The sequence below is a fragment of the Rousettus aegyptiacus genome, unplaced genomic scaffold (genome assembly GCF_014176215.1).
Source record: "Rousettus aegyptiacus isolate mRouAeg1 unplaced genomic scaffold, mRouAeg1.p scaffold_m13_p_2, whole genome shotgun sequence".
Taxonomy (NCBI): Eukaryota; Metazoa; Chordata; class Mammalia; order Chiroptera; family Pteropodidae; genus Rousettus; species Rousettus aegyptiacus.
In genome coordinates this window covers 84,750,585-84,776,277 of record NW_023416295.1, presented here as the reverse complement: position 1 = coordinate 84,776,277, position 25,693 = coordinate 84,750,585, and the positions used below count along the sequence as shown (strand labels likewise).

Sequence of the window (25,693 nt, the reverse complement as noted above, 5' to 3'; positions counted from 1 at the left end):
AAAGGCCACACAGGAAACTAGGGACATTATTTGCTTTTAGGCAGGGAAACTGGATGGTAGGAGTGGGAAGGAGGACTTGTACTTTTGTACCTTGTGAATTTGATATGGTATGACTGATAGTCCTTGAATACCTATGAAAGTAGAGATGGAGGAAGTGCTCGAAAGCATGGGAAAAAGGCACCATCTAAAAATTTTACTAAAAATCTGGTTTAGTAAGAAGTTTAAGAGAGGATCATTGTTTATGCTTTTCTTTTTAATTGCGAAGAAACAGAGAAAAGAGGACTTGCTCTGCTTAATGCGTAGAGGCTTCCAGTGTCTTTCATTCTGTTTTGTACATGGGAGTTTGTGATCAATTTTGAGTGTGCTAATCCTTTATTGCATAATTACCTATGTTTATTTGTTAGAAATCTTATACAATTCCAATCGAAAGGGAGGTTTTTATATAATATGTATTTTATATATCACAGTAGAGAAACTAGAATGAATGGAATCATTTCTTTCTCTGGAATGGTGACTTTGCTCTCTTGCCTGTTGCTTCGTGGCTAAGCAGGAAGTCTGACCTTCTTTCCCTGAGTCAGAACTAGGCCAGACCTGTAATAACAAGGGTTCGAAGATAGGGAAAGGAAACTCATTGGCCGGGCAACCTTGGAAATTTACTTACTTTGACTTTACCTCAGCTTCTTCTTCTGTAAAATAGAGATGCCTACTTTGTAGAGTGGTTGAAGAATTAGTGTATATAAATAATCTAACATAGAACCTGACATCTCAGGTAGATGCTTAAAAATGGTATTTTCATCATTATTGGTTAATGTCTGTTGATTTTAGGCCCCTTGAAAGGGTTAGGATTTATCAGATTCTTTCCATTGAGAATGAAAGATCTTTAGGGGAGGAACGAGTATATCAGTCATCTACTGGTGTGTAACAAACCACCACAACTTAGTGGCTTAAAACAACGATTAAATGTTTCTTATAATTCTGTGGTTTGGCCGGGTGGTTTTTCTGTTTATTTTAGACTTTTTTTTTTCCCCCGCATAACTGCAGTCAGTTGATGACGAGTGGCCGAATGGTTCCAGATAGCCTCACTCATGTCTGGCAATCGCTAGTAGATGTAGGTTGGAGCTCATGGCCTCTTGTGTTTAAGGCTAGACCAGCTGCTTTACAGCATGGCAGTCTTGGGGTAGCAGTCTAAAAAGCCAAGCTCCAGTGCTTGCATATCAGATGTCTGCTAGGTTTGCAGTTGCTGATTTCCCACTGGCCAAAGCAAGTCATCGGGCCAATCTTAGAGTCACCACTGTGGGAGGTATCTTTGACTCTGCCTTGGTAGAAGAGAAGTACCAAAGAATTCGTGGCCATTTCTAATCCAGCACAAACTTGACCTAGTTTGATATGCTTCTTGAGCTTATATTGGGCCCAGAAAGAAAGGTTCTCTTGGTTCCTCCAATTTTTCTGTATCACTGATACCTTCTTTAGTCCAACATGTGAGCTGTTAATGAACTGGAGATAATTAGTTTGGACTAAAAATTCAATGAAGGGTAATAACTGCTATTATGTATTTAAAGATCTTTCTTGTGAGATAGGGATCAGTTCCAGGGTGTGGAAATGACTGGAAAGCAGATACCTCTTCCCTTTAAGGAAGGATTGCCCTGTGAAATTGTGAGTCTTCTTGAATTCCCTCCTGCCCTCAGCCCACTGCATTGTTAGAAGCAGTGAAGCAGACAATGGGTAATCAGGTGCCAGGGGCTTTGAAGGAGGGTTTTCCTCATTGAGTGACTTAACTTATATGATTTCTATTGGTATCAAAAGTCTCTGATTTTGTCTATGACCGTGACACCCTGAACAAGCCCAGTCCCATCTGATCTTGGAAGCTAAGCAGGGTCGGGCCTGGTTAGTACTTGGATGGGAGACCACCTAGGAAGACCAGGTACTGTAGGCTTTAAAAAAAAAAAAAAAAGCAATCGTAAGCTGATAAAGTCCTTACAATCTGTGGTCAACCAAGATATTGCCTCACCTTAAAAAAAAAAAAGGTCTCATTCTAGAACGCTGAAAGACCATTGTGCTTTTTATGCTCAGTGATTTGGGGTGAAGTGAGAAAGGGATTGCTGTGCTCAGATGGGAAGAGTTACCATGCACAGAATTTTAATTTTAACTTGATTTACCTGCTAGAACCCTCTGAGAATTGAGATTTACTGTTGGTGTGAAGAACATTTCTTTTAGCACAACATCAGGGTGGTGCTGCATTTTGAAGACAGGTATTCTGTGGGTCTTCTTAGGTTAGAATGAAAGGAACTGAGAGCAGAAAGTGAAGAAAAAAGTGTGCACAAATGCTCCAGCAGCTAGATTAATAGCTTGTTCAGTTTGTCTAATTAAAAGGATTTTGGTACTTTTCCATGTCATATGTTTTACTCTACTCCAAACATGAGTTTGACATCTCTTGATTTTATAAGAAAATACCAGGCCCAAATGGTGCTATTGTTAATGGAGAGCACTGTGTAACTGATCAGAATATGAACCTGTTGCTTTTCTCCCTCCATCACTCTTTTCTTTGCTAGGGGAAGGAGGCGGAAGGGGCTCCTGCTCACCCTTTTGTAAAGCTGCTAAGCAAGAAGTTTGATAGAAGTCCTGCCCATGACTTTGGTTAGTGTTACCTGGGCTGGCCCCTTTGGTCAGCGGTATTTCTAGGGAGCTCACCCCATTTTCAGCACTTAGATTTTTAGAAAACTGAGAGTAAGGCAATAAGCTACAGTACCTACAGTGATTCACACACAGAGTAGTATTAGTTTTTTGGTGGGAAGCAAAATTTAAGCTACAAATAAATATGCTGGCTAAAGCAGAAGATTGCTTTCCCGACTAGCGCTTTTATAAAGTTGGAAAATTGTGAAAAACAGCTACCCATCAACTGTGTGGCTCATTGGCTCTTTGCTTTGGGCATCAGTGTTCTTCCTGATAAAAATAATAATTATGTTATTCTGATGTGATTGCCAAGCATTCCTGATTCTCACTCCACTTGTGATTATAAATGATTCTGCAGCGTGAATGGCTTTGTCTTTGATTTAATGTTTTATAATATTTGAGTGTTATGTTATCTGTGCTGATTTGTCGTTCTCTTTTCTTATTTTTCAGAATGGACTGCTGAATTATGAAGTATTTCAGACCCAATAGTAGAACTCAACTCTGCCACTCACTCCTTTATCTTCTACTAGTTATTTAAATTAGACTTTTAATATCCTACCAGCTGCTCTTCAGACACACATGGTGCATTGTTGCCATTCCCCGGATTGCATATTTGAAACACAGGCTCTTAGTAACCTTTATCGAACAAACAGGCAGCCTCCTGGGTACGTTTACTGGGAGGGTGTCACCCTGACTGCCCTCTAGCTTTTGTTGGATCTGGATTTGAATTTCGCCATGGAGCCTCGCATGGAGTCCTGCCTGGCGCAGGTGTTGCAGAAGGATGTGGGGAAACGACTGCAGGTTGGCCAAGAACTTATAGACTATTTCTCAGATAAACAGAAGTCTGCTGACCTTGAGCATGACCAGACCATGTTAGATAAACTTGTGGATGGACTCGCTACCTCTTGGGTGAACTCTAGCAATTACAAGGTAAGCTGTGCTTTAGAAGGTACTGTTATAGGTGACTGGGCTGCCTTAGTGGCTTTGAATTGATCCTTAGAGCAGTTGGCTTGATTCCTTGGCTTCCAGTGAGACCCTTAGTCAGGTTGTGGCTTTTGGACATTTCATTCTAGAGCAAGTGGAGTTTTTTGTGATTTTTGTTGGAGATCAAAAAATTCTTATCCTTTAGCACTTTGAGAGAAGGCCAAGTGAGCAGATAAAGAGAAGCTTTTGTGGTGGAAAGTTTACAAGCATTTCCAGCCTTGAAGTTAATTAAAAATGAATATTGTGTCTTGCACTCAGTGGGTTGTGAAACCTTGGTGAGTGGCCTTTCATGAATAAGAAATGTCTTCATTGATTTTCCTGGGGGTGGGGGTGGTGGGTGGTAGAATTGACAATAGGATGTGGAGCATTTTACCTTTAGGTCACTGTTTACAGGTTGGCCCAGATACCTGGTATGGATTGCCAAGGACTCTTCTGTGACCTATGTGTGATGGCCTGGAGGGTATACTTCAGGTTCTAAAGATCAAGGCTGTCATGTGCCCTTGCCAGGTGCAAGGGGTTAGGCAGGGTCCCATGACCTAAATGAATTGTGCAGGTTGACCATATACTATTCAAGTACTGAATTATGAATAAAAACCAGACCGGACTTGAAGTGCAGAAGAGATGTTATTCTCTCTGTGCCCTTACCCTTTCCCCTCTCCCACCCCCAACACTTTTCATTTGCCAAGCGGGTGGCTGGCCCTTTGGATCCAGGTTGAGTTTCACCAATAGGTGGTATAGACGTTATGAAAGGGGCTCATGGAAGCAATCTTCTGTGTTTTTGTTTTAATCCACCCCGTCTTCTGAGATTGATTTGGACTCAAATTTGTTTGCTGTAGTATAGACTCTTATTTTCCAAATACATTAAATCTTGATCTTGTCCAGGAGTCAGGAGGCTTCATATTTATTAAGGGTGTTATCTAGGTAGGACCCTAGTATTTCCCTTACAACTGGATGTAAAATTTATCCTGTCTTTAGAATCTGGGCTTAAATTCTATTTCATTCATTTGTTTATTCATTTAGCCATAGTGTCTGGCTTTAGTGCTGGATGGTGGGAGTGTTAGAGGGATGAGAGGTGATAGTCTAGTTGTTACATTATGAGTGCTGTGAAGTCACCTTTTGTCTGTGTTTGAATCACAGCTCCACCACTCTGCACGTTAGGATGCTTCTGGCTGAGCGTAACTGAAAACTGACACAGTCGACTTAAAGTTACTATGAAGAAATTAAGTAATTTCCTTTTAAGAAATTAAGAAGTCCACAGTAGTTAAGGCAATGCCCATGAAAGAAGAATGTCTGATTCTGACTTTACTTGAGAAAAACTTTTCTCAGAAGCTCCCCGACAGGCTTTTGCACATCACAGAAAAAATCATCACGTGCCTTTGCATGCCTACCCTAGCATCAGTGGAAAATGGACAGGTGTCCATGATTGCTTTTGACGGTCATGCTTAACCTGTTTTAGGAAGGGTTCCAGTGTCTATTAAATGAAGCATGTGGCCATATGAAGGAGGGGGAAATACTTGAACAAAATCAGACTCCTGTTAGGAAGGAGGAGGTTAGGGAGGAGACCTCGGTAACATGGATGTTAAATAAGTAACCTACAGAGACTGTTATACTGCACGAGCTTTCTTAACCTCTTCAAGCTTCAGTTTTCTCATCTGTAATGCCAGGATGATTGAGTTATTATTGTAAACACTAATTGAGAGTGTGTATAAAGTTATCACATCCTTGCCATATAGTAAACGTTCATACATTAGCAGTTCTTACCAGATTTGGTTCCTGTCTTCAAGGTACTCATAGTCTGCGTGGGGGGTGAGTACTGACAAATAAGGAATGATTACAGTATAGTGTATAATAATAAGAGATACAGAATTCAGTGGGAAGACAAGAAGAAAGTAGTAATACGGCCTAGAGGAATGAATCCAGGGTTTTGAAAATTGGTAGTTTTTTTCAGAGTTGTGTTTGCAGGGTCACAAAGGGGTGGAAGATTAAGACTGACCTCTGTGAAGTAATTTTTAAGAAAGACAGCTTGATAAGGAAAGTCAGGAACATGGGATTTGCTACCGACTTGCATATAATCATGGACAAGGCGCCTTGTCTGTGCAGTGCAGGTAATTGACTAAAATCTCTTGGGAGGCCTCAAGTTCTGATGCCTTGTACGACTTCATACAGATGGTTTTGCTGTCAGGGCCTGTGGTTCTGAGCATACACAGTGCCAAGCACCCCCCTTGTTTGTAAGCTCGCTAAGTGTGGTGACAATGTGCCTTGTTCACACCTAGAGCAAATATCCTGGAACATAGTATTTTGCTCAACAAATACTGGTTACGTGAGTGAACTCAGGAACTGGGAGAGACTGCTCAGCAGGTATTCCTGGTTGCTTTACTGAAATCTGGAAACTTAACTTTTAGGGCCCCCTCATTTTTTTCCCCTCTTAATCATAGGTCAAGATTTCTCATTCAGAACCGAAGGTTATATTTTAGGGCTTATTTGACATGTTTTATATATTATGGTTTGAAGAAATTTGCTTTATATTAAAGAAAACTTGGAAGCTTTGTTTCTTGAATTTTTTCTTTTTAATTAAGGACTAAAAAGCTAAAAAGAGAAAAGGGAAGTAATTTTGGATTTCCAAAACAATGGTACTTGGGTATTGTTATCCCTTTTTTTTAACAGGGAATGTGAATGAATGGCAGTATGATGTCTTATTTAAAAAAAATGTTGGCTGGAGCTTGAATCCCTTTACGTTTGAATATTTCTTAACATGGTAAACATTTATATATGGTACTGATAGCAGTTTAATAGCTACCATTTTTTTGCTTACTATATGTTAGGGATTTTATTAGTCTTATCTCATTTACTCTTCATAAAACCTCTGCAAGGTACATGGTGGTATCCTAATTTTATACATGAGGAAACTGAAATCACCCAGAATTATAACATAATAGTGATTATGGAATTGGAATTTAAATATAGGTCTCTCTGATTTCCTAGCCGGTGCTCCTTTCATAAGAACAGGGTTCAGCGAGCTTTCTTAAAAGCCATGTAATATATTAAGCTTGGTGGGCCATATGGTCTTCTTGCAAATATCCAATCATTTTGGACTATTATACTGCAAAAGCAACAAGGACAATGCTTAAATGAATGAGTATGGCTGTGTTCCAATGATGTTTAACTTACAGATATAGGTGGGGCTAGTTTGGCCCAAGGGCCAGTTTGCTAGCCCCCCTTCTCCCTCAACTAGAACACTGAGCACCTATTGTATGTAAATACTTTTTCTTCAGTTGTGGGTAACCATTCATGATTCATCTGAGAGAAGAGTCACTTTTATAATTTGCATCTTAATTTGGAAATGGGGGGAGCATTCTTTTAGGTTAAATGGAACGCAGTTTGTTTTTGGAACATCTTGTATGAAATTTCAGGAAAACTTGCCCTTTTTAGCTCTCTCACTCAGACTGATATTAGGATCCATAATGCATTCTGTTGATCTTCCACTGATCGTCTACTGTGAGCTGGCTTTGAGCTTTTTGGGTAATTGAAGTCATTTTGAGGATTGAGTAATTGGTTATTTAAGTAATGCCCTCACACATGCAGAACAGGGCTACACCAGGAGGGTGCTTTTTAACCCCGCAGCCGGGTGCTGGAAGGATTTAGTAAATTTTTTGCATTGTCACTATAATCATGGGAAACATGGAAGGAAATGAGAGGCTTCTTGTTCATGAGCCTGCTTTTCTAGATTACTCAAACATTAAAAATATATTAATAACCAGAATTTTTGAATATGGCTGTCTTCCTTGATCTGGTCTTTTTTTCCTGTTTTTCTTGATTAAAATGTGAAGTGATAGATGGTGGAGTCGATTCCTGCATATACCTTCAGCCGTTTTTGTTTCTCTGCCTCCTCCTTCATCTTTAGGTGATAAGGGATGAAAGGTGAAAAGAGGTAAGAGTGAGCCGGCCTGGAGAGGCTGCCTAAGCTGTGGGTAGCTGGAGGGAATCCAGGGAGACTTAAGTACGTCTTTCCTAGTTATTTTGACAACCGTTATTTGGCCAAGCAGTGCAATACTGTGCAACCTCACATATCCTCACAGTGCGAACACTTGCGCATTTATTAGGTTCAGTGGAAATAAAATACAGATCCACCTACTTTTTTGTAAAATCTACAGTCCTTTTGTTGCAGTCCAAAATCCCCGAGGCTCTGAAAATCTAGTGTTTTTCACTAATTATTGGACCTGAAGTGAAGTGACGTGCAACTACTTATAGTCTTTGTTTACTTGTTTAGGTAATGTCTCACTGCAGAAGTATTAATATGTTTGATTGTGGGTTGCTGTCCCAGATTCTGTTCAAGGGGATATTCATATGTACATATGTTTATTTCTAACTGTGCAGTCTTTTTATAAAACCTGAAAAATTCTGTATTCCGGAATACACCTGGCCTACAGTGTTTTGGTTAAGTACGTATTTAATATTGTAGAGTAATAACAGTAGCCTGAATGGCTATGGGACATTTACTGTGTACCAGAAAACATGCTAAATGTATTCATTTTCAACCTAACAATTACCGTGTGAGGTAGATACTGTTATCCTTATTTTACAGATGAGACTGATGCTCAAATCAAGTAGCTAGTAATTAAGGGTTTTTTTGGACTTGAACCCAGGTGTTTATGCAGCCCAAGTTAATTTAGCTCTTATGATGTGGCAGATACTGTACTGGGGTCTGCTCTAACAGTGTCTGGTCACTGCCCAGGCAGTCTGGCTCCTCTAAATCTAATATGTGTGAACTTTGACCCTGTGCCTTATTGTCTCAAGGCCCACACTGTACTGCCTTGAATTTGAAATTTGTAGTTTTTCTTTTAACCTAGGGCTTCGTTTGTTTTGCCCTTATGGTCTCTATGGTCTAATGGGAGGGACAGGAAAGTCAGATGAAAAGACAGTGTGCAGTGTAGGATAGGAAATAGTTAACTTTTAAATTCCGTCATAGGAATGTGTATAGAGGCTGTAGTATGGAGGAAAAACTGTTAAGGTCCGCTTAGTTTGGAGCAGCCTCAATGGAGTAGAATTAAATATAGGGCCAAGAAGAATTAAAAGGAATATATTGCAAAGAGTTCTGAGAAGCCTCTCTCTTCTGTTGTTAGTCATCCTCCTCTGGGCAACACTATATCTGTATGGACTGTAAAGATTTAGTCTCTCCTTAAGCTCTTTTACAGAGACCTGTGTTACCCCTGCCCTGGATCAAGTGGGCCAGAGGGAAAGGAGTTGACAGATACGGGAGGTGAGGGAGGGTTCCTCTCCTTTCCCTTTCCTGTCTCTAAAACCTTGGCTTTCATTGAGATTTTTATTTCCCCCTCCTGTTCTTGAGAGTAGAACCAGAATAGATGATTGGATTTTGGATTTAGTGGCTTCAGTTTTTTTTTTTTTTTTGACAGTGAGTGGGGCTTGGTGCTGCCTTCAGGTGATAAATCAATCCTTTCAGAGGTTGTTCATTCTTCCCGGGTTTTCCCTTCAGTGTTGTTGTCCTGTGGTTGCAAGGGGTGAGGTTTTCTGTGTATAATTTTAAAAGACAGGTGCCTCTTTTGTAAGTAGAAAAGCTACAGTGAGCAGTACTAGGCAAACAGCCTCAGGAAAAAGTATTTCAAGAAAATTTATGGATTATCGAATAAAAATGGTGCCTTGATATATGTAGTTAATAGCATTTCTTTTTACATATGACTTTAAACATATATAAATGCAACAAAGTATATTGGAAATAATTCATATTCAAATATGAACAGTCTAGATTCCTCTCCTGGCTCTGCCACTTAGACTTTTGAGCAGGTAATTTTCCTTATCTGTGAAATGGGTCTGGTGAGTCCTATTATATATATAGCATTATTAGGAGTGTTGTGATGCAATCAATTCTAAGACCGACGGAGCTAATCGAGATGAATTACGATGAGCCTTTATTAGCTGGCCTGCGACTGACTCTCCACCATGCAGGATCAGAGAATCAGCCCCGAGCTTCCAAAAGAGGCAGTTTATAAAGCCTAGAACCACACCCTGGTTAACATCAAACAAGCAAGCAGATCACAGAAGCAGAAGTTGGCTGTTAGCATATCTTTGCCTAGAACGACATCCTTACCAGGAAGATTCAGTGAGTTGATGTACCAGGTATGAGGTGCCAGTAGTGCTCCGTATGTAGCATGTGGTTTGTGAAAGGGAGATGGTGAAACGATTACATAGTTTTTGGGCCAAATGATAACAAGATCTGTAGAAAGTGAACTTTTGTGTGGGACACTAGGTTGCACGTCTTCCTGTAATTCTTTTCAGCCTGTGCCCTAGAACAGAAGCTGCAGATCTTTTGTAATGAGGTGTGAATCCTTGAGCTGTGCACTGTTGGTAAATAAAATCCTGAGCAGAGCATCAGCGAGCTGAGAATTCTAAGGGTGACTTTAAAACCTCTAGATAAAAGCCCATCCTTGGATTACAGACCCCTGTTTTAGGATGGTTTTACTTGTTCTTTTTTATTTTTAACACTTACTTATACTTTGTCTTGTTTCAGAAAGCTAAAATTTAAATAAAAATGTATATAATAGAAGAAATGAGCAATTGAATGTCAAAGCAAAAAGAAAAACATCTGGGCCGAGAATGCGGAGCCAACGGGAGCCAACATTGAGGCTGACTGAGTACAGGGTAGCTCATGTTTACTAATAGCTAACATGTATTAAACACTCATTATGTGCCAGAAACCATTAAGTGTTTCATATTCATTGCCTCACTTAATTGTAATGTACATACCAAATGATTAACCCTGTGATTATTCCCATTCCACAGCTGGGGAAACTGCTTAAGCAAAGTGAAGAAGCTTGCCCCAGGTTATATAACTAGAAAGTGTAAGAAGCACGATTCTAATCTTGATAGTCTGACTCTAGAGCCCACATCTCAAATCAATATGTGATAGTACTTTCTTCATAATGTTTCAACAGTATTAATAACTTATTTATCGGAGCATAAAAAAAAGAGTGTAAAGATAGCCCACAGTTAACAATGATTGCTTTAGGAGACTAGGTCTTAAGTGAGAGGCACGCAACTCATTTTGTACTTTAGTGAAAAAAACAAAAATATTTAAGGTCAATGTATGTAAAACCGTTCTTTGATTTTAATAGATCATGACCATGTATACTTTTTAAATTTTTTATTTTGGAAAATATTCAGCCTACAGGGAAGTTTCAGAAAGCACTATTTATAGTAGTCAAGATACGGGAACAACCTAAGTGTTCAGTGGATGGCAGGATAAAGAATATAAGAATATATACAATGGAATATTATTCGGCCATTACAAAAGAACGAAATCTTCCCATTTGTGACAACATGGAAAAAGGCAAAAACTGTATGATCTCACTTATATGTAGAATCTAAAAAAAAGGCCAAAACCCCAAATCCCCACAAACCAAGCTCATAGTTGCAGAGAACAGATTGGTGGTTGTCTGGGGTAAGGGTTGTGGGGTGAGGGAAATGGATGAAGGTGGTCAAAGGGTATAAACTTTAAGTTATAATAAGCCATGCAGATGTAATGAACAGCATGGAGACTATAATTATTAGTACTACTGTATTGCATATTTGAAAGTTGTTAAGGGTAAATGTTAAAAAGTCCTATTACAAGAAAAAAAATTCTGTAAATTTTTATAGTGATGGATGTTAACTAGACTTATTGTGATCATTTTGCAGTATATGCAAATATAGAACCCTTATGTTGTACACCTAAACTAATATAATGTATGTCAGTTATACCTCAAAAAAAAGTGCGGGGAATTATCGTGTTTCACCCAGAAACTAATACTTTACTACTTGCTTGTTTCCTCTTTCTATATACATGTTAGTAAAATTTGTGAATTGAGGGTAAGATGTAGACACATTGCTCCCTTGCTCCTAAATATTTGTGTGTATTTCCTGAAAACAAGGACATTCACTTATACAATCTTAGTACAGTTATCTAAATCAGTATTAGTATTTGATGGAGTACTAATATCTAATCTGTAAACCTTATTCACATTTCACCTGTTGTCCTACTAATGTTCTTTATAGCAAAAGGGAAAAAAATTTTTCTGGTCCACCATTCAGTCTGATTATAGGTTGCATTTATTTCTCACCTCATTAGTATAGTCTTCCTTAAATCTGGGGCAGTTTATCATTAGTCTTTTCTTTCTTGACTTAGTACTTTTGAAGAGTATAGGCCATTTATTTTGTATAGCCTCTCCATCTGTACTTTTTTGATGTTTCTCATGATTGGATTAGGTTGTGCATTTTGGCAGGAATCCCTCAGAGGTGAGGTGTCCTTAGTGCATCGTATCAGGAGTCACCTGGTATCTCTGTGCTAGGTGGTGGAAGAGGTGTTGGCCAGGTTGCTTCGAAAAGTTATTTTTCTCTTTTGTAATAGGTATCTTATGGGGAGGTATTTTGAGACTATGTAAATATCCTGTTTGTCATCAAATTTTTACCTACTAGTTTTTTAGCATCCATTGATGATTCTTGCTTAAAATTATTAACTATTACTGTGTTGGCTGCCAAAGAGTGATTTAATAATTCCATCATTTCTTCTTCATTTATTAGTTGACTCCATATATTTTTGAAATGTATATCCTTTGTCTATTTGTATAGCAGGAGTTAAGTGTATATTTTGATAGTGAACCCAAAATGGAACTACTGTGAAGAAAGAAAAAAAAGTTTAAAAAATAGTCTTATTTAGGTACATTTATATTCATAAAGATTTTAAATCAATCTAATTGTGAACATATAGTAAAATAATGTGATGAAGTTTGATTTGGGCTCCGGGCTTTCTAGCAGCCAAAGTAGAAGTGTAGAGATGGGTTTGTTGCACGTTTTTATTAACAATTGTGAAAGGAATGTAGAAAGGTAAATAATAGTAAAATGTCTTCCTGGATTTAGTAGGATATTAGATACTTTGCAGGAAGGGAAAAAAACAGGCATGGAAAATGGATGAAACAGACACAGTACTGAGTGAGGTACAGGTTATGCAGCTCCACTATTCCTGTAGACAGAAATTCACCAACTTGAGCTTTGGACTAAGGGGGAAATTGTCAGACAGCATCTAAGATGAAAAGGAAGCCAAGAGCTGGCAGATCCCACTGAGTTATCTTTTTAACAGAGTAGGTAGACGGAAAACCTGTGACAAGGGGCATGGCAGAGAATCCAGAAAATTGGATAAAAATGTCTTGAAATATAGAATGGGAGGTCACCCTGGAGGAATTATCTGGCTACAGCTGCTTTTTACATGGGATTTTTGGTAGGGGCAAAGATGGCTGTCACTGTGGACCATACAAATAGGATTATAGATGGGGAGGAAATACCTTGTGTCAGGTTTGATGGCTTGTAGGGATTTCTGTGTTTAATCATTCCTAAAGGCTCTCTGGAAGAGATAATAGCCTTTAGGACTTTTTAGGGTGAGGGAAGAGAGATGGCTCAGCAAGCTCCACAAAGAAGCATGCTGCAGGCCTCATTAATAGAGGTAATATTTTGAGATAAACAGACAGGTCATACCCCCATTGGCTGAGCAGTGTTCCCAGGTAGAGGAACCTCGAGGGCTTGGTAGAAGGACCTCGGACCTGACTAGCTAGGTAATGACAGTCACTGAAGGACCTCTGGGATAGCATGGCACAGGCGTAGCAAGCAGCAGAAGTGCTAAAGGCTCTCTGAGGAGTTAGGGATTCAATGAAGGCAGAGTGGAAGAGGACCAAGGGGAGGTGAGGGAGAAGCAAATCGAAGTAACAGCATTAGGGAGGAGGACCTGGTGGAGGTTTTTGGTATGTTTGGATGTATAAAGGACTGGGGTGAATTTGAGACATCTTCAAGATTTTGGGCTTCAGTATACAATTTATTGACTGTGCGTGCCTTGTAAAAATGTGTCACTTATTTTTCCAGTGTGATGCATTGTTTTTGTTTGTTTTGATTTGGAAAAGGTATTTTAAGAAAAAATGTCAAATAATTTTGAGGAACGTTTAGAAAAATAATCACGGAGAAACTTTTGACTTCTTACTTTGGCTGAGGATCCTAAGCCTAACGAGCTTTGTGATATATACATACCTTGGGAACAGCCTCCTTCAAGCAGATTTCTTGAGGCTGCCTAATTGAAATAATTTTGCGAATGCTGATTTAAAAATATAATTTTGTTTTTATTACAATAAAAGTGTTATGTGTCTGTTGTACAAACAAGAACAAACTAACAAAACTTTTGACAATAAAGTTATAATGGAAAATTGAAAATTGGTCATTTTTTTTTGCCTGAGAAACTTTTATTTATATCTGTAGAAAAAAGGGAGAGTGTTTGTGTAAAACTGATCATACTACATGTGCTATTTTGTTAGCTTTTTTTAAAGGTTAAATGTATGTATGTCATGATCATTTTTCCAAATCAATGAATTAGATCACTTATGAGTTAATATTTTAATGTTTTCTTTTATAAATGGTTAGTCATTTTTTAATCCATACTTCATTGCTTACTTCTAGGCATTTTCTAGTTTTTCGGTCGTAAGCATCAATGAATGCACTGACCGTCTTTGAATATACATATGTTTATGGCCTCTGTGTGTCTCTGTGTTGAAAGTCCTGAAAGTTTGAATTGATGGGTCAGAGGAGGCCCGACTGCCCATCTAACAGTGGTGCATGGTGTTAGCATTTCTTTTGATACTTTTCCTTTTAGATGGACAAAATCTATCTCTGTTGCTAGAAGCATCATTGAATATTTTTTCTGCTTCTAACCTTTTAAATAAGAGCAAATACTAAGAGGACATAAAGTAAATTTTATTTTTGTTACTCACAAATGTATTTGTGGGGTGTATGAAATATTAACAGAAGGAGATGTCAGTAGTTAGGAGGTTAGAGTAGTTAGAGAAGTTAGATCTCTGTTGTTATTTAATCCCATTAGTTTTCTTTTCTACACAGGATGAGAATAATATTGATTTATCTCCTGAAAGAGTTGTGATAAAAAAAAAAAAGCATCATAATCCATTTCTTTAGAATGCTTTTCTTTTTCCAAGTGTGTTCACAGCTGCTGTTAACCTGTATGACATCTCATCTTAACTGGGCTAAGATGGGAGATATTAAATAATGCCAAGTAGATAGTAATTTTGTTTCTGTTGGGTAGTGAGGGATAAGTGTGTGGTCTAACTTGATTCTTCACATGATTCTAGGCTAACCTAAGGAATGTTTAGAAAAACAGGTTTGTAAAGAAAAATGACTTAATAACCTTTTTGATCATGGTAAAGTTGTCGCATGGACTTTATATTGAAGAAGTCAGTTCAAATCAGTTTAAAGCTGAAATGGGCATTATTGGGGTAGGTCACTGACCCTTTGGTACCAGAATTCCAAGGAAAAATCTGGTACGGTGTGTGCCAAACTATTAATAGAGTAGTTTTAAGAGAACGGGGGTGGGTGGGTGGAACTTTATGGGGGAATGTTTAATTACTACTTAAGTTTTTCATTGTTGGATTTTAAAAAATAATAAACTGAGATTTAAAAAATTTCTTTTTAAAGAATACTACAAGGTCCCCAAAAGTGTTAATTCTCTGCACACATCAGTTTAATTGTATTAGATATGTGTTTGTTTAATTTCTGCCCAAGACTGTTATTGTTAATAAAGAAGTGGAGTGATAGGGTGGGGGTGGCGGAACAGGAAGCCATCTAGAACTCATCATTTATTTGTATGCTCTGAAGAGAAACCTCATGTGCCTGGGTAGAAGGGTTTATTTTTATAGACTGAAATCCTGTTCCCTTTCTATAGGGAAAATTTCTTTCTTTTTTTTTTTTTTTGCCATCTCTAAAACTAGGTACGCCCTGTTTAGGGCAGGGACGCACTTCTGGAAATGGGAATGCTGGCAAAGGATAAAGCTGAGTGCTTAGTCTTTGTGGAGCCATGTTCTAGAATCTTACTTTGGCACTTGTGCTTTCATCTCCTCTGAAGTTATGGCCTAACTCTGGCCATTCCAGCTGTCGTATTTTATAACTTGCTGGCAAATGTCCCTAAGATTGCATAAGTTCAGGTAGCCCTTTGTACAAAGTATTGGGGCTTCTACTCATCCATGCCTAGTGGACACTCTTCATTCCCCTCCTTCCTTCAGAGGTGGCTCTGGCTTTAGAAAGTAGACAATTTATAATGGAAAAGTTAAGAACTTAGGATCTGGGTACAGACTGCTTGGGTTAAGTGTTTGCTTTGTATGTTTTGCCAAAATGAGTAAACGGTGGAGATTGTGGAAAAAGAGCTGCTTGAACATCATCAGGAGAGTCGCCAGATATTTGATCTCCTGCTCTGTGTCAGAAATAATTGTAGATTTTTATGTACTTTATTCTTAAATCTTAGTCCACTTCCCAGAGATTAGTTATTAGTGCTGAGACTCCGCAGGGTTAAGCAGTATCCTTTGGGGCACGTAGCATTTGACTGGCCTTTGAATGGAAGTCTAGAATGTCAAGGCCTTAGGTCCCTCATTCAGTCAGCCTCTGGCTGACAGGTATAACTTTGCTGTGTAATCACCTTGTTTAGGGTGTATAGTAAGAAAAGTAAAGCAAGTGTTGGATTTCCTGCTGGGCTGTGGTAGTGAGTTTAAATTTCCAGTAAAAGGAGTACAAAGGAGTTCGTTCAGCAGATGCTTGGAAGAACTGCAGTCTCTCAACACAGTGACTGAGAAATGACTTGGCATGTACGGGTGAATGGAAATGTAATGTAAGGATTTTAGGTCCATTAGCATTTTATTCTATGGCCAGAAGAACAATGTTGATTACCTTAGAACCAAGTTTAGGAAGAAAACATTTATTTCTTACGAAGAAAACAGGGCCTTTTGGGAGGGAGAGAAGTGATTCTAGGTACTATCTACTCACACCTGAGATCAGAAAGAAAATAGCTTGATAATAGCAGAGCAGGAGATGAGGTAAAGAAAATAAGCAATCTTATTTTTAAAACGAAAAATATGCCATCCAATTTATGTTCTTTTTTGGCCAGTTTTGTTTTAATATTTGATTTGACTCAAAGTTTTTGGTGGAAAAGTTTGTTTTATGTTAATTTAAAAAAGTAAATATGCTCTTAGACTGAGACAAAGAATCAGACGTTTCTGCTTATATTTCATTTTTTATATTACTCTGTTTGGTAAGTAATTGAAAATGGGTCCTAAAAGTGTGTAGTTCTGCTTTACATCCTTGGCTGCCTATACTATTTGGCTTGGAGTGAAAGCACCTTTTTTTTCTGAAGTGGATCCTTTACTCTGCAGCCACCTTTTTGAGATGCTTGTCTGCCTGAGAGGAGTCTAAAGTAGAAATTCAAGGTCAGCTGTATAAGATTGCCAAAGTGACACACAGGCAAGCAAAATGAATCTTCCTTCTTTACATTTTTGCTATTAGAGGTCGGGGAGGGATCCGATTGCAAGTTTAGGAGAGGACAGAATGCTTTTTGACTGATGGGAGGGCATGGCCTTTCATTTTTAAGTGGTTTAAAGAATTTATGGACCATCGTTTGTTCATTCAAAGTCCTAATGATATGGATGATATTTTTTCTCAGACAGGAATGTAGCTTTTGGCAGCGACTCTGCATCACAGTTGGTTGAAAATAACCAAGTCCTTTGGAACGAAAATGAAAATGTGTGGCCTCTGTGCATGTCATATGAGTTTATGAAAGAAATATGTGCCTGATAATTAAAAAAGTCTTTGAAATTGGGAATAGTGGCTTTCAAATTGTGAAAATCTCAAATGTTCAGCATTAGGAGAATATAAATATTTCCGTATGATTATCCAGAAGATGGTATTCTTTGCAACAAGTATAGTTTATAAAGAGTTTTCATTGATGTGGGGAAATGCTAATGGGATAATGTAAAATGCAAAGGCAGGCACGAAATTTATATTCAACAAGATCTCAGCCATGTATAAATGTGTAGAAAAATAACCTGAGAAGAGACACATAAAATTTTTAATGGTATTAATCCATATTATGAAATAATAGGCAGTAGATTTTCTTTCTTCCTGTATTTTTAAATTTTTCCATAGTAGGCATATATCGTTTTTAAAGCAGAAATTAAAAATTTTTTTGCAACTGCTTCTGAGAAGATGGGTCAAGAGGATAGGGATGATGTATTACCTATATTTGCTACATGACAGAATAAACAAGTTGGATTTGCAGCAAAAAGCAATGCCTTTGATGCACAGTTGCATCCTCCTGAAATTGAGGAGGATCTTCAGTAACTTACGGGATTCCTTTATTTTTCTCTTGGGGTTATGGTAAAATTAAAGTGAGTTTTCATATTTAAAATAAGGGTGGTACCCAAGCAATATTGCAGTTAGGACCCAGAACCTAATAGGCATATTCAACTACTTCAGCCCCACGTTTCCTCCATAGATTGATTTTCATCTAGATGCCCAAAAAAGATTTAAAAAAAATCTGTAGAAAATGTTACTGCATTTATTACATGAACTGTTTTGGTAATTTTCGCCAGCTAGATGAGCAAACATTGGTATGAATTTAGCTTAACTTAATGACTTAATATGCTATTTTTACATTTAATTTATCATTTTGTGGTGATTGCTAAATTTTATTTTTGCATAAGAATTTTGAGATGAAAGATTGTGAAATGTGCTGTGGCCAAATGTTCAGAGTTGATTAGCAATGCTGTCTGAGTAAGCCAGCTCTGGCTGTTAGTTTTGATTTCTGCTTTATAATAGGAGGATTAATTCAAGAGGAAAATGCACATTTATCTTCACCAATGCATAAGGAGTTGAAGTATATACTCTTTATATACTTCAAACCTTTAGAATGGAGATCTTTTGGCATGAGGAGTGTATTGCATCTTTCTGTACCCTTCACTAACAAAATAGCCTTAATAACAATTATAATTGCCTTAGCAATTGTCAGAGGTGGGAGGAATGGGGAGTGACCGCTAATGGGTAACAGGATTCTTTTTGGGGTGAGGATGTTTTGGAAATAGTAGTAGTGGCGGCATAATCCTGTGCACATACTGAAAATTACTGAATTGTACATTTTAAAAGGATGGATTTTATGGTGTGCAAATTAAAAAATTTTATAAAAAAATTTTTAAAAAAGGAGCAAGAGGAAGAGAAAGGATTTTATATATGAAGGCATCCCATACATGTCTCACCAACCCCTTTAGCGCTATTAATAGTAAATGACAGAGAAATTTAGTCCTGGGAGAATGCGAAATTTTCACATGAATATAAAAGAAATCCATATGATTAGATGATCAGTCAGTCACATGTACTTTCAAACGGTCTGTTTTAGAGGGAACATTATAGGGATGTATTAATGAAGACTGAATTCTGTCTTAAACGTTAAAATGAAATGTGTATTAGGTATCAGCAAATAACTGAAGGAAGAGGAGGGAAGTACATGTGTTTTGGACTCACAGGAGTGAGGGTTTTTTGTTCATTTTTTAAAGAAGCAGTTGCTTTATTATGATTTTTAAATGTAGTAAAAAGAGTGCTTTAACATGTTTTGAATGTTTATTTATATGCCAGATATGATGATAATTGCTTTTAATATGTTATGCTACTTAATTACCGTAAAAGCCATATTTTCAACCTCTTTTTAAATTTGAAAAACTAAAAATGAAACAGATTTATCACCCTCTCCCCCTAAAAAAATTATATTAGTGAGTGCCTTTTTAAAGAAGTTCCCAAAGATGAGTGATGAAAATAACTTGCCTAATAATATGACTACCCAGAGATGCCCACACCTTGGTGAATATTCTTCTGGGCATTTCCCTGTGCATGTAACACATTAAAATTACACTGTATATGCTCTTCTGTAGCCTGTTGTTTGTTCGTTGCGTTCTTTTACTCAATATAAAAGAATCAGTAGGTTTTTATTTATTTTTTGGTTAAAATATGGTTATTTGTCCTCATGATACTCATTTTTATGTATGTTATGATTTACCTAATTTGTCTTCTGTTGATAGATATTTAGGTTGTTCGCACATTGTCAGCATTTAAATAACATTGTGATGGTTATCCATGCATAAGGGTTGTGTCTTTTCCCCCAGCCTTTGTCATGGATTTTTCCCAAATATACATGTGTAAAAGTAGAGAGAATAGAACAGTGAACCCCCACATACCCATTACCCAGCTTCAACAAGTATTTAGCAATCTACTATTCTTGTTGCATCTGTCCTTCCTCCATATTTCCTCCCTGGAGTATTTTAAGATATATTACACACATCATATCATTTTACCTGTAAATATTTCATAAATACCTCGAATAAATAAGGACTTTAAAAAAAAAACACAATACCGTTATCACACCCAACATAATTACCAAAAATTAACATGATCTGATAACTACTCTGTGTTCAATTATCCTCATTTGTTTCAAAAAATATCCTTTTATGGTTGAATTTTTAAATCTGGATCCAACTGATATCACATTATAATTGTTTTTATTAAAATTGATTAAGTTTCTTCTTACCTTTTTATCTCATTTGTTGAAGAAACTGTCATTTGTCCTGTAGAATTTCCCTAATTCTGGATTTAACTGATTATATTTTTTGTGTCATTGTGTCATCTAGTATGTTCTTCTGTTTCCGTAACGCTAATAGATAAGTAGAGGCTCAATTAGCTTCAGATTTTCTTTTTATCATTAATGCTTTTTAGGTGCTGGTGTGTTTGTTCATTCATCGTCATCACATTAGCAGACCCCTATTGTCTGGTTGTCTAACTTTTGGTGATGCTAAGATTAATCAGTGGGTTCCGGTGTCGTCATCAGTCCCTCTGTTATGTTTCCCATCCTGCCTTTCAGTTAATGCTTTAGTAACAACTGATGATTATTCCTTAGATTATTAGATAGCAATAGGACAGTTTCCTAATTCTGTTGTTTCCTTTCATTCTATTATTTATTATCTCTGATTCCTCTGTAAAGAACTTTGGCTCATCAACTGTTTGTTACTCTGAAATAGGTTCCACATAGGAGAGGCATTTTGAGTGCTTTTATTCTCTCGTTTGATTTATCAAGTCTCAGAACGTGAGTTGGTGCCTGTCAGCTTCCAAACATGACCAAGGAATCTTTTTATATAACATTAATATAACTAATGAATTTAAAAATATTTGTGTGTTCAACCCATTACATTTGAGATTCTTCTTTCAGTAGGAGCCCTTTCTAGTTGTGTCAGAACGTCAGGAAGCCAATTTGAAAGGGCCATTTCTGAATCAAAGGATTTTGGATATCTTAGAGAAGTGGCTGATTCCCTGTCTAGGCAAGAATTGTCCAAGATGAGCCTGAGACATCTTGTCAGACTTGAAACCAAGGAAGCACTTTTGTCTGATTTCACACTATATTGAAGTTACCTGTTTGGGTGTGGCCTCTCCATGGGTTATGCGCTTCTAGAGGGCAGGGACTGTATTTTGTCTTTGGAGTCTCATAACCCAGATTTATCCCTGCTAGAGGTTCTGCATCCCACCCCCTACCATAAATAAAAAATTTTGTTAAGGAGTGTGCTCTTGGGCCTTTAGGAAGGCTCCATTCGCCCTTTTTTAACAGCTGTTACAGTTTTCACAGTAGTTTCCCAAGAGTTGTTGGTAACTTTCTGATAGCTGACTCATTGGTACACTTTGGAGTCCAGTCTTACCAGGGATTTCTTTCCTGTGTTCTACAGTGAACACAAGTAAAAGTAATGGTGGGCATTTGACCATGCCTAGACTATAGATTTTACAGATAAGGCAAATTGTAGGCTCAAATCATATGTTGGGTCATGCGTTTGGTTAAGAAAAGTGGGTATAGTATGTGGCTCAACACTGTTGCTTTGTTCTTTTCTGTCACCTCTCCTTTTATCTTGTGTAGAGCAACCAAAATTTTGTGCTTTAGAGCTCTTTTCTGTATGTTACAGTTATACTTTTTCCTTTCAGAGCTGAGTTTCTCATTACTTATATTCCACAAGTTTTGATCTCTTGAATCTTATTTCTTGACCTTCAGACTAATACAGATCCTCCTCACAGCTTTCCCTTATAGCATTTATACTAAGGATGAATTTATATTGCGATGAAATAAATTCAGTGTGTCTCAGACCATGTCTACTTTTTTTTTTTTTTAAAGTAATTTTACCTGTAACACCCTGCTTAATGCCTTGGTTCATAGTTGTTATTCAGTAAAATTTGCTTAATAAATAAAAATTCCCCTAACTATTCCTGCCAGTGAAGTAGTCTATGAGTTTTCTGATAGCCAAATGAGAATAATATAAGAGAAAGCCAGATTGCATAATACCTTGCCATTATAGAGAACTTTCTGTAAAGGCTTCAGGGGTTTGCCTTGGCTTGTGTTATGCTTTGAGTAGCATTACTCTTTTTTTTTTTTTTTTTTTAGTTGTAGGTTGGAATTTGTATCCTCAAGTGTTGGGCATGGTTTTAACTGTCTCCTCCTATTATGAAGCCTCTGAGTAGGTCATGAACTTGGTTTATTTATTTGCTAATGAGATGATACTGCTTGAACAATACCACTTGGGGCACATTTAACCTTCCAACTTTCTATTTCCTTACTCCCTTTTCTTCCTCACTTAACTCATAGTAGGAAATTTGACTTACTTTTGGCATTTTTACACTGAATTATGAACATGTGATTTTGTTCAGCTCCACCCCAGTGTGAAAACTTGGGTAGATCACTTTACCCCTCTGAGCCTTTGGTCTCCTGTTTGTAAAATGGAGAGTAGTAATGATAATACCGGCCCTTCTTACTTACAGGACTGTATGCAAAGCTGGAGCTACAGGAATTATTCTGTTCATTATCTTTTTCTTCTAATCTACCTTTTATTTTGTGGTCACTTAGATTTAGAATCTGATGCATGTCTGTGCTTTTACCTATAAGCAGTTAGCTTCAAAGCTTACATTTTTGTTGATAGTCTATTGTGTGGCCAAAGTAAATTAGGATTTCACAGGACAGAGCTGCCCCCCCCTTTTTTTTTCAAGAATTCACCCGTTTTAAAAATCGAAGTAATTATAGATCTTTGTAAGAAATAATACAGAGAGATCCTTTGTACAAATACCCAGTTTCCTGAAAATGGTTACATTTTGCTCAACTGTGGCACAATATCATAACCAGGATATTGACATTGATACAACAATCTTACTCAGATTTGTGCAGTTTTATTTGTACTCATTTTTGTGTCTGTTGGCTTTTAAAATGAAAAGCTTCCTAAATCAGCATTTCAGATTTGTGGTGATTGAGTAATAGGGACAAATATCACATTTAATATGAGAGAATTGATTTATAGAATAAAAAGAAAATGATAGTTTTCCTTTTAATTCCAGTGAACGTAGTAATCCAGACCATGATAATTGGGGCCATCTAGTGCAGTAACATCTGACAGATAAATGATAAAGAATAGAGAATTTATTAGCATGTGCACTCTTGGCATGTCAAGGACACTTTAAAAATGACTTTAAATATACTTGAAAACTGAGCCGTGTGCCATTGTCAACTTCATTTACACGTTCCTTTGTTTACATTAGTCCTCTGCTTAGAAAACCATGTTTTCATGAGCATTGTGGAGATCAGGGGTCATGGAACCTGAACTAGATTTAATATCTTTGGTTTTCCCTTTTTTACAAATTGATTGGAAGAAGATGGTGGATGGACCTTAGAAGGTCGCTTCCTTTCCTCTTATGTTTTAGTTTAGGTTTGAGGCATGACCAGACACTATCAGTGGAAGTGTGGGGTTAATTTTTAACTTCTGTGCCTCAAACACCCTCCTCCCCCAGCATACATAACCCAGTTGTCAAGTTTTAGTAGTTTTTTTCCCCCCTGAAATAATTCTTTTTGTATTTCCCTTCCATATTTGTGAATATGTGCCTATTTGAAAATGGCAAAAAATCAAAGAAAATGTCACCAATTTTTTGAAATATCTTACAAACTTTTTGCTTTCTTTGCATTCTAGTCCCCCTTTAACATAGGAATAAGACACCACTTTTCTCTTTTTTAGCCCATTGAAGCTTTCCAACTGATTTCTCTCTCCAGGTCAAGTAAGCGTTCTAAAAAATACATATCTATTATGCTCATCCCTACCCAAGAGCCTTGAGTTCTTTGCTGCCTGCAGAAGAAAGCTTGAACATCTGAGCATGATGTTCAAAGCCCTCTAATGCATTCGTCCCAAACATGTCATTCTTTGCTTTTTGTCCATAACATTCCCTCCATACTGTATTTAAACTGAGTTTGATATCTCCCCCTCTCCCATAACCCCCCAACCTCCCCTCCCACAGCACTTGGACCACATTTCGCATTGCCAGACCGTGTTTTTCTTTACATTGTGGTCATTTACATACTTGTTTTAACTATATATCAATAGTTTTACTAGTGAAGGCCACATTTTATCTTTGTCTCTAAACCCCTTGCTTGCACAGTAGGACCCAGCATATAGTAACTGCTTGTTAAATTTAATTATATTCAAGTGTAGTAAGTATCTCCTGCTTGCCTGTATTTGCATGGCTTTTCTTTTGCATCTTTTGTTTAATCTTCCTTGTTCTTTAAAAAAATCACTTTGACAATTTCCTCTCTTATAGTTGTTCTCTAATACAGTGTAGTTTTATGAGAGGGACTAGCTGTGAGATGAATTTGTAGGAATGGTCTCTGTAAGGCAGGAGGATTCTAATGAGTTTCTAAATTCCATGGGGTCGGTGACTTTGATCTCTTACGAAGATGAAATGAGGAGGAGGTAGTGGGAGGCAACACCTGGAAATCAGCCAGAAATATTCCTTGTTTCCTTCCGATCCAATAAATCCGGAAGATGAGTTTTGGTTGAATGAATGCCTTGGCATCCATCCTGACCTTTGTTAGTAATTTAAGAACTTGATTTTAAATTGTGATTAGTTCTCAGAAAATTCTAAATGAAAAATCATGAGTGTTATATTGGGTTTCAGTGAAGGAAATCTAGAAATATAAAGTGTAGCTTTGACATTATAAAAGAAATATTGATACATTTGCACCCCACCCCGCTTTGAAGGAGAAGCTGGGTTTCTTGATAATACTTAAAACTATGTAGCTTTGTGACAGGTTGCCTGGCAGGCTAGAAGCCCTGTGGATCATTAAGAGTTTGTTAGATTCTGTCTGCAGCTGTAGGAAATGAACAATCAGGCGTGTGGGATTCTGTCATGTTGTTCAAATGCTCGGCATGGATAACTATAGCCACAGAGCTATTTTTTGTTTGGAGAAGGAGAACCTTTCTTAGCCAAGAGAAAATTGTCTTCATCTTTATGAAGCAATGTCCTGTTGAGTGGTGCACTAAGCTCTATCTCACATATTGGGTTTCTTCCTCCTGTGGAGGCAGTGGCTCTGACAGTGAAAAGGAGGGGCACTTTTCACTTTATTAGCAAGATCCTGCGGACTGTATTCCTCTTTCAGAGAGAGACAGAGAGAGAGAGGGAGTTGGAGGGAGGGAGGGAGAAGACTGTTGCGCTCTAGAGGTTTCTTGGTGATGAGTGCTTACATCTTAGTGACATTTAGACCCTTAGATACCCCCCTTTTTTTCTCTTGCCCTTAAAAATAAAACAAACTAAAACAACAGTGATTAGAAATTCATGTTTATCTCCATTTTACAGATGAGACATACTGAGGAAATAATTTGCCCAAAGTTACATAGCTATTGAGTGGCTAACTCTAGGTCCAAAGTCTGTACTCTTAGATACTGTGCAATATTGTAATGACAACACAATTTAAAAACAAAATTGGCTATGCTGAGCCTCCATTGCATACAGAATTCAGAATAATCTTTTAAAGTCATAACCCAGATTCTGTCACTTCTCAGCCTAGTCCTCTCTGGTGTCATCTTAGAATAAACTAAAAACTTTGCCTTACTGTATAAATGACCTGAGCCCATGATGTCTCTGTCTCTTGTTCTTTCCACTCCCGTGCTCCAGCCACCCTGGCCTTTTTGTCTCTAGAAGTTGCTTTCTGATGGCTGGTCAGCTTTCTCTGAGATCTTTGTGTTGTGAGCTACATCATACCATTTAGGTCCCAGTTTAGATCTCACCATTGAAGAAGCCTTCCTTGGCCTCCGTAGCCGAGTAGTTTCTATGCTCAGCCAATCGCTTTATC

At 37.6% G+C, this 25,693-nt stretch overlaps 1 protein-coding gene and 1 pseudogene across 30 annotated transcripts in view; both read left to right on the top strand.

Moving 5' to 3' along the window:
• CLASP1 (cytoplasmic linker associated protein 1) overlaps nt 1–25,693 on the top strand; it is a 239,473-nt gene that overhangs the window by 19,750 nt on the left and 194,030 nt on the right. For all 30 annotated transcript variants that reach the window (XM_036236829.1, XM_036236822.1, XM_036236826.1 and 27 more), the window contains one exon: nt 3,121–3,600. In XM_036236829.1, coding sequence (XP_036092722.1) covers nt 3,406–3,600 — 195 coding nt within the window. In that variant the 5' untranslated portion in view covers nt 3,121–3,405. The remainder of the gene's footprint in view (nt 1–3,120; nt 3,601–25,693) is intronic.
• LOC118614595 lies at nt 1,815–1,933 on the top strand (annotated as a pseudogene).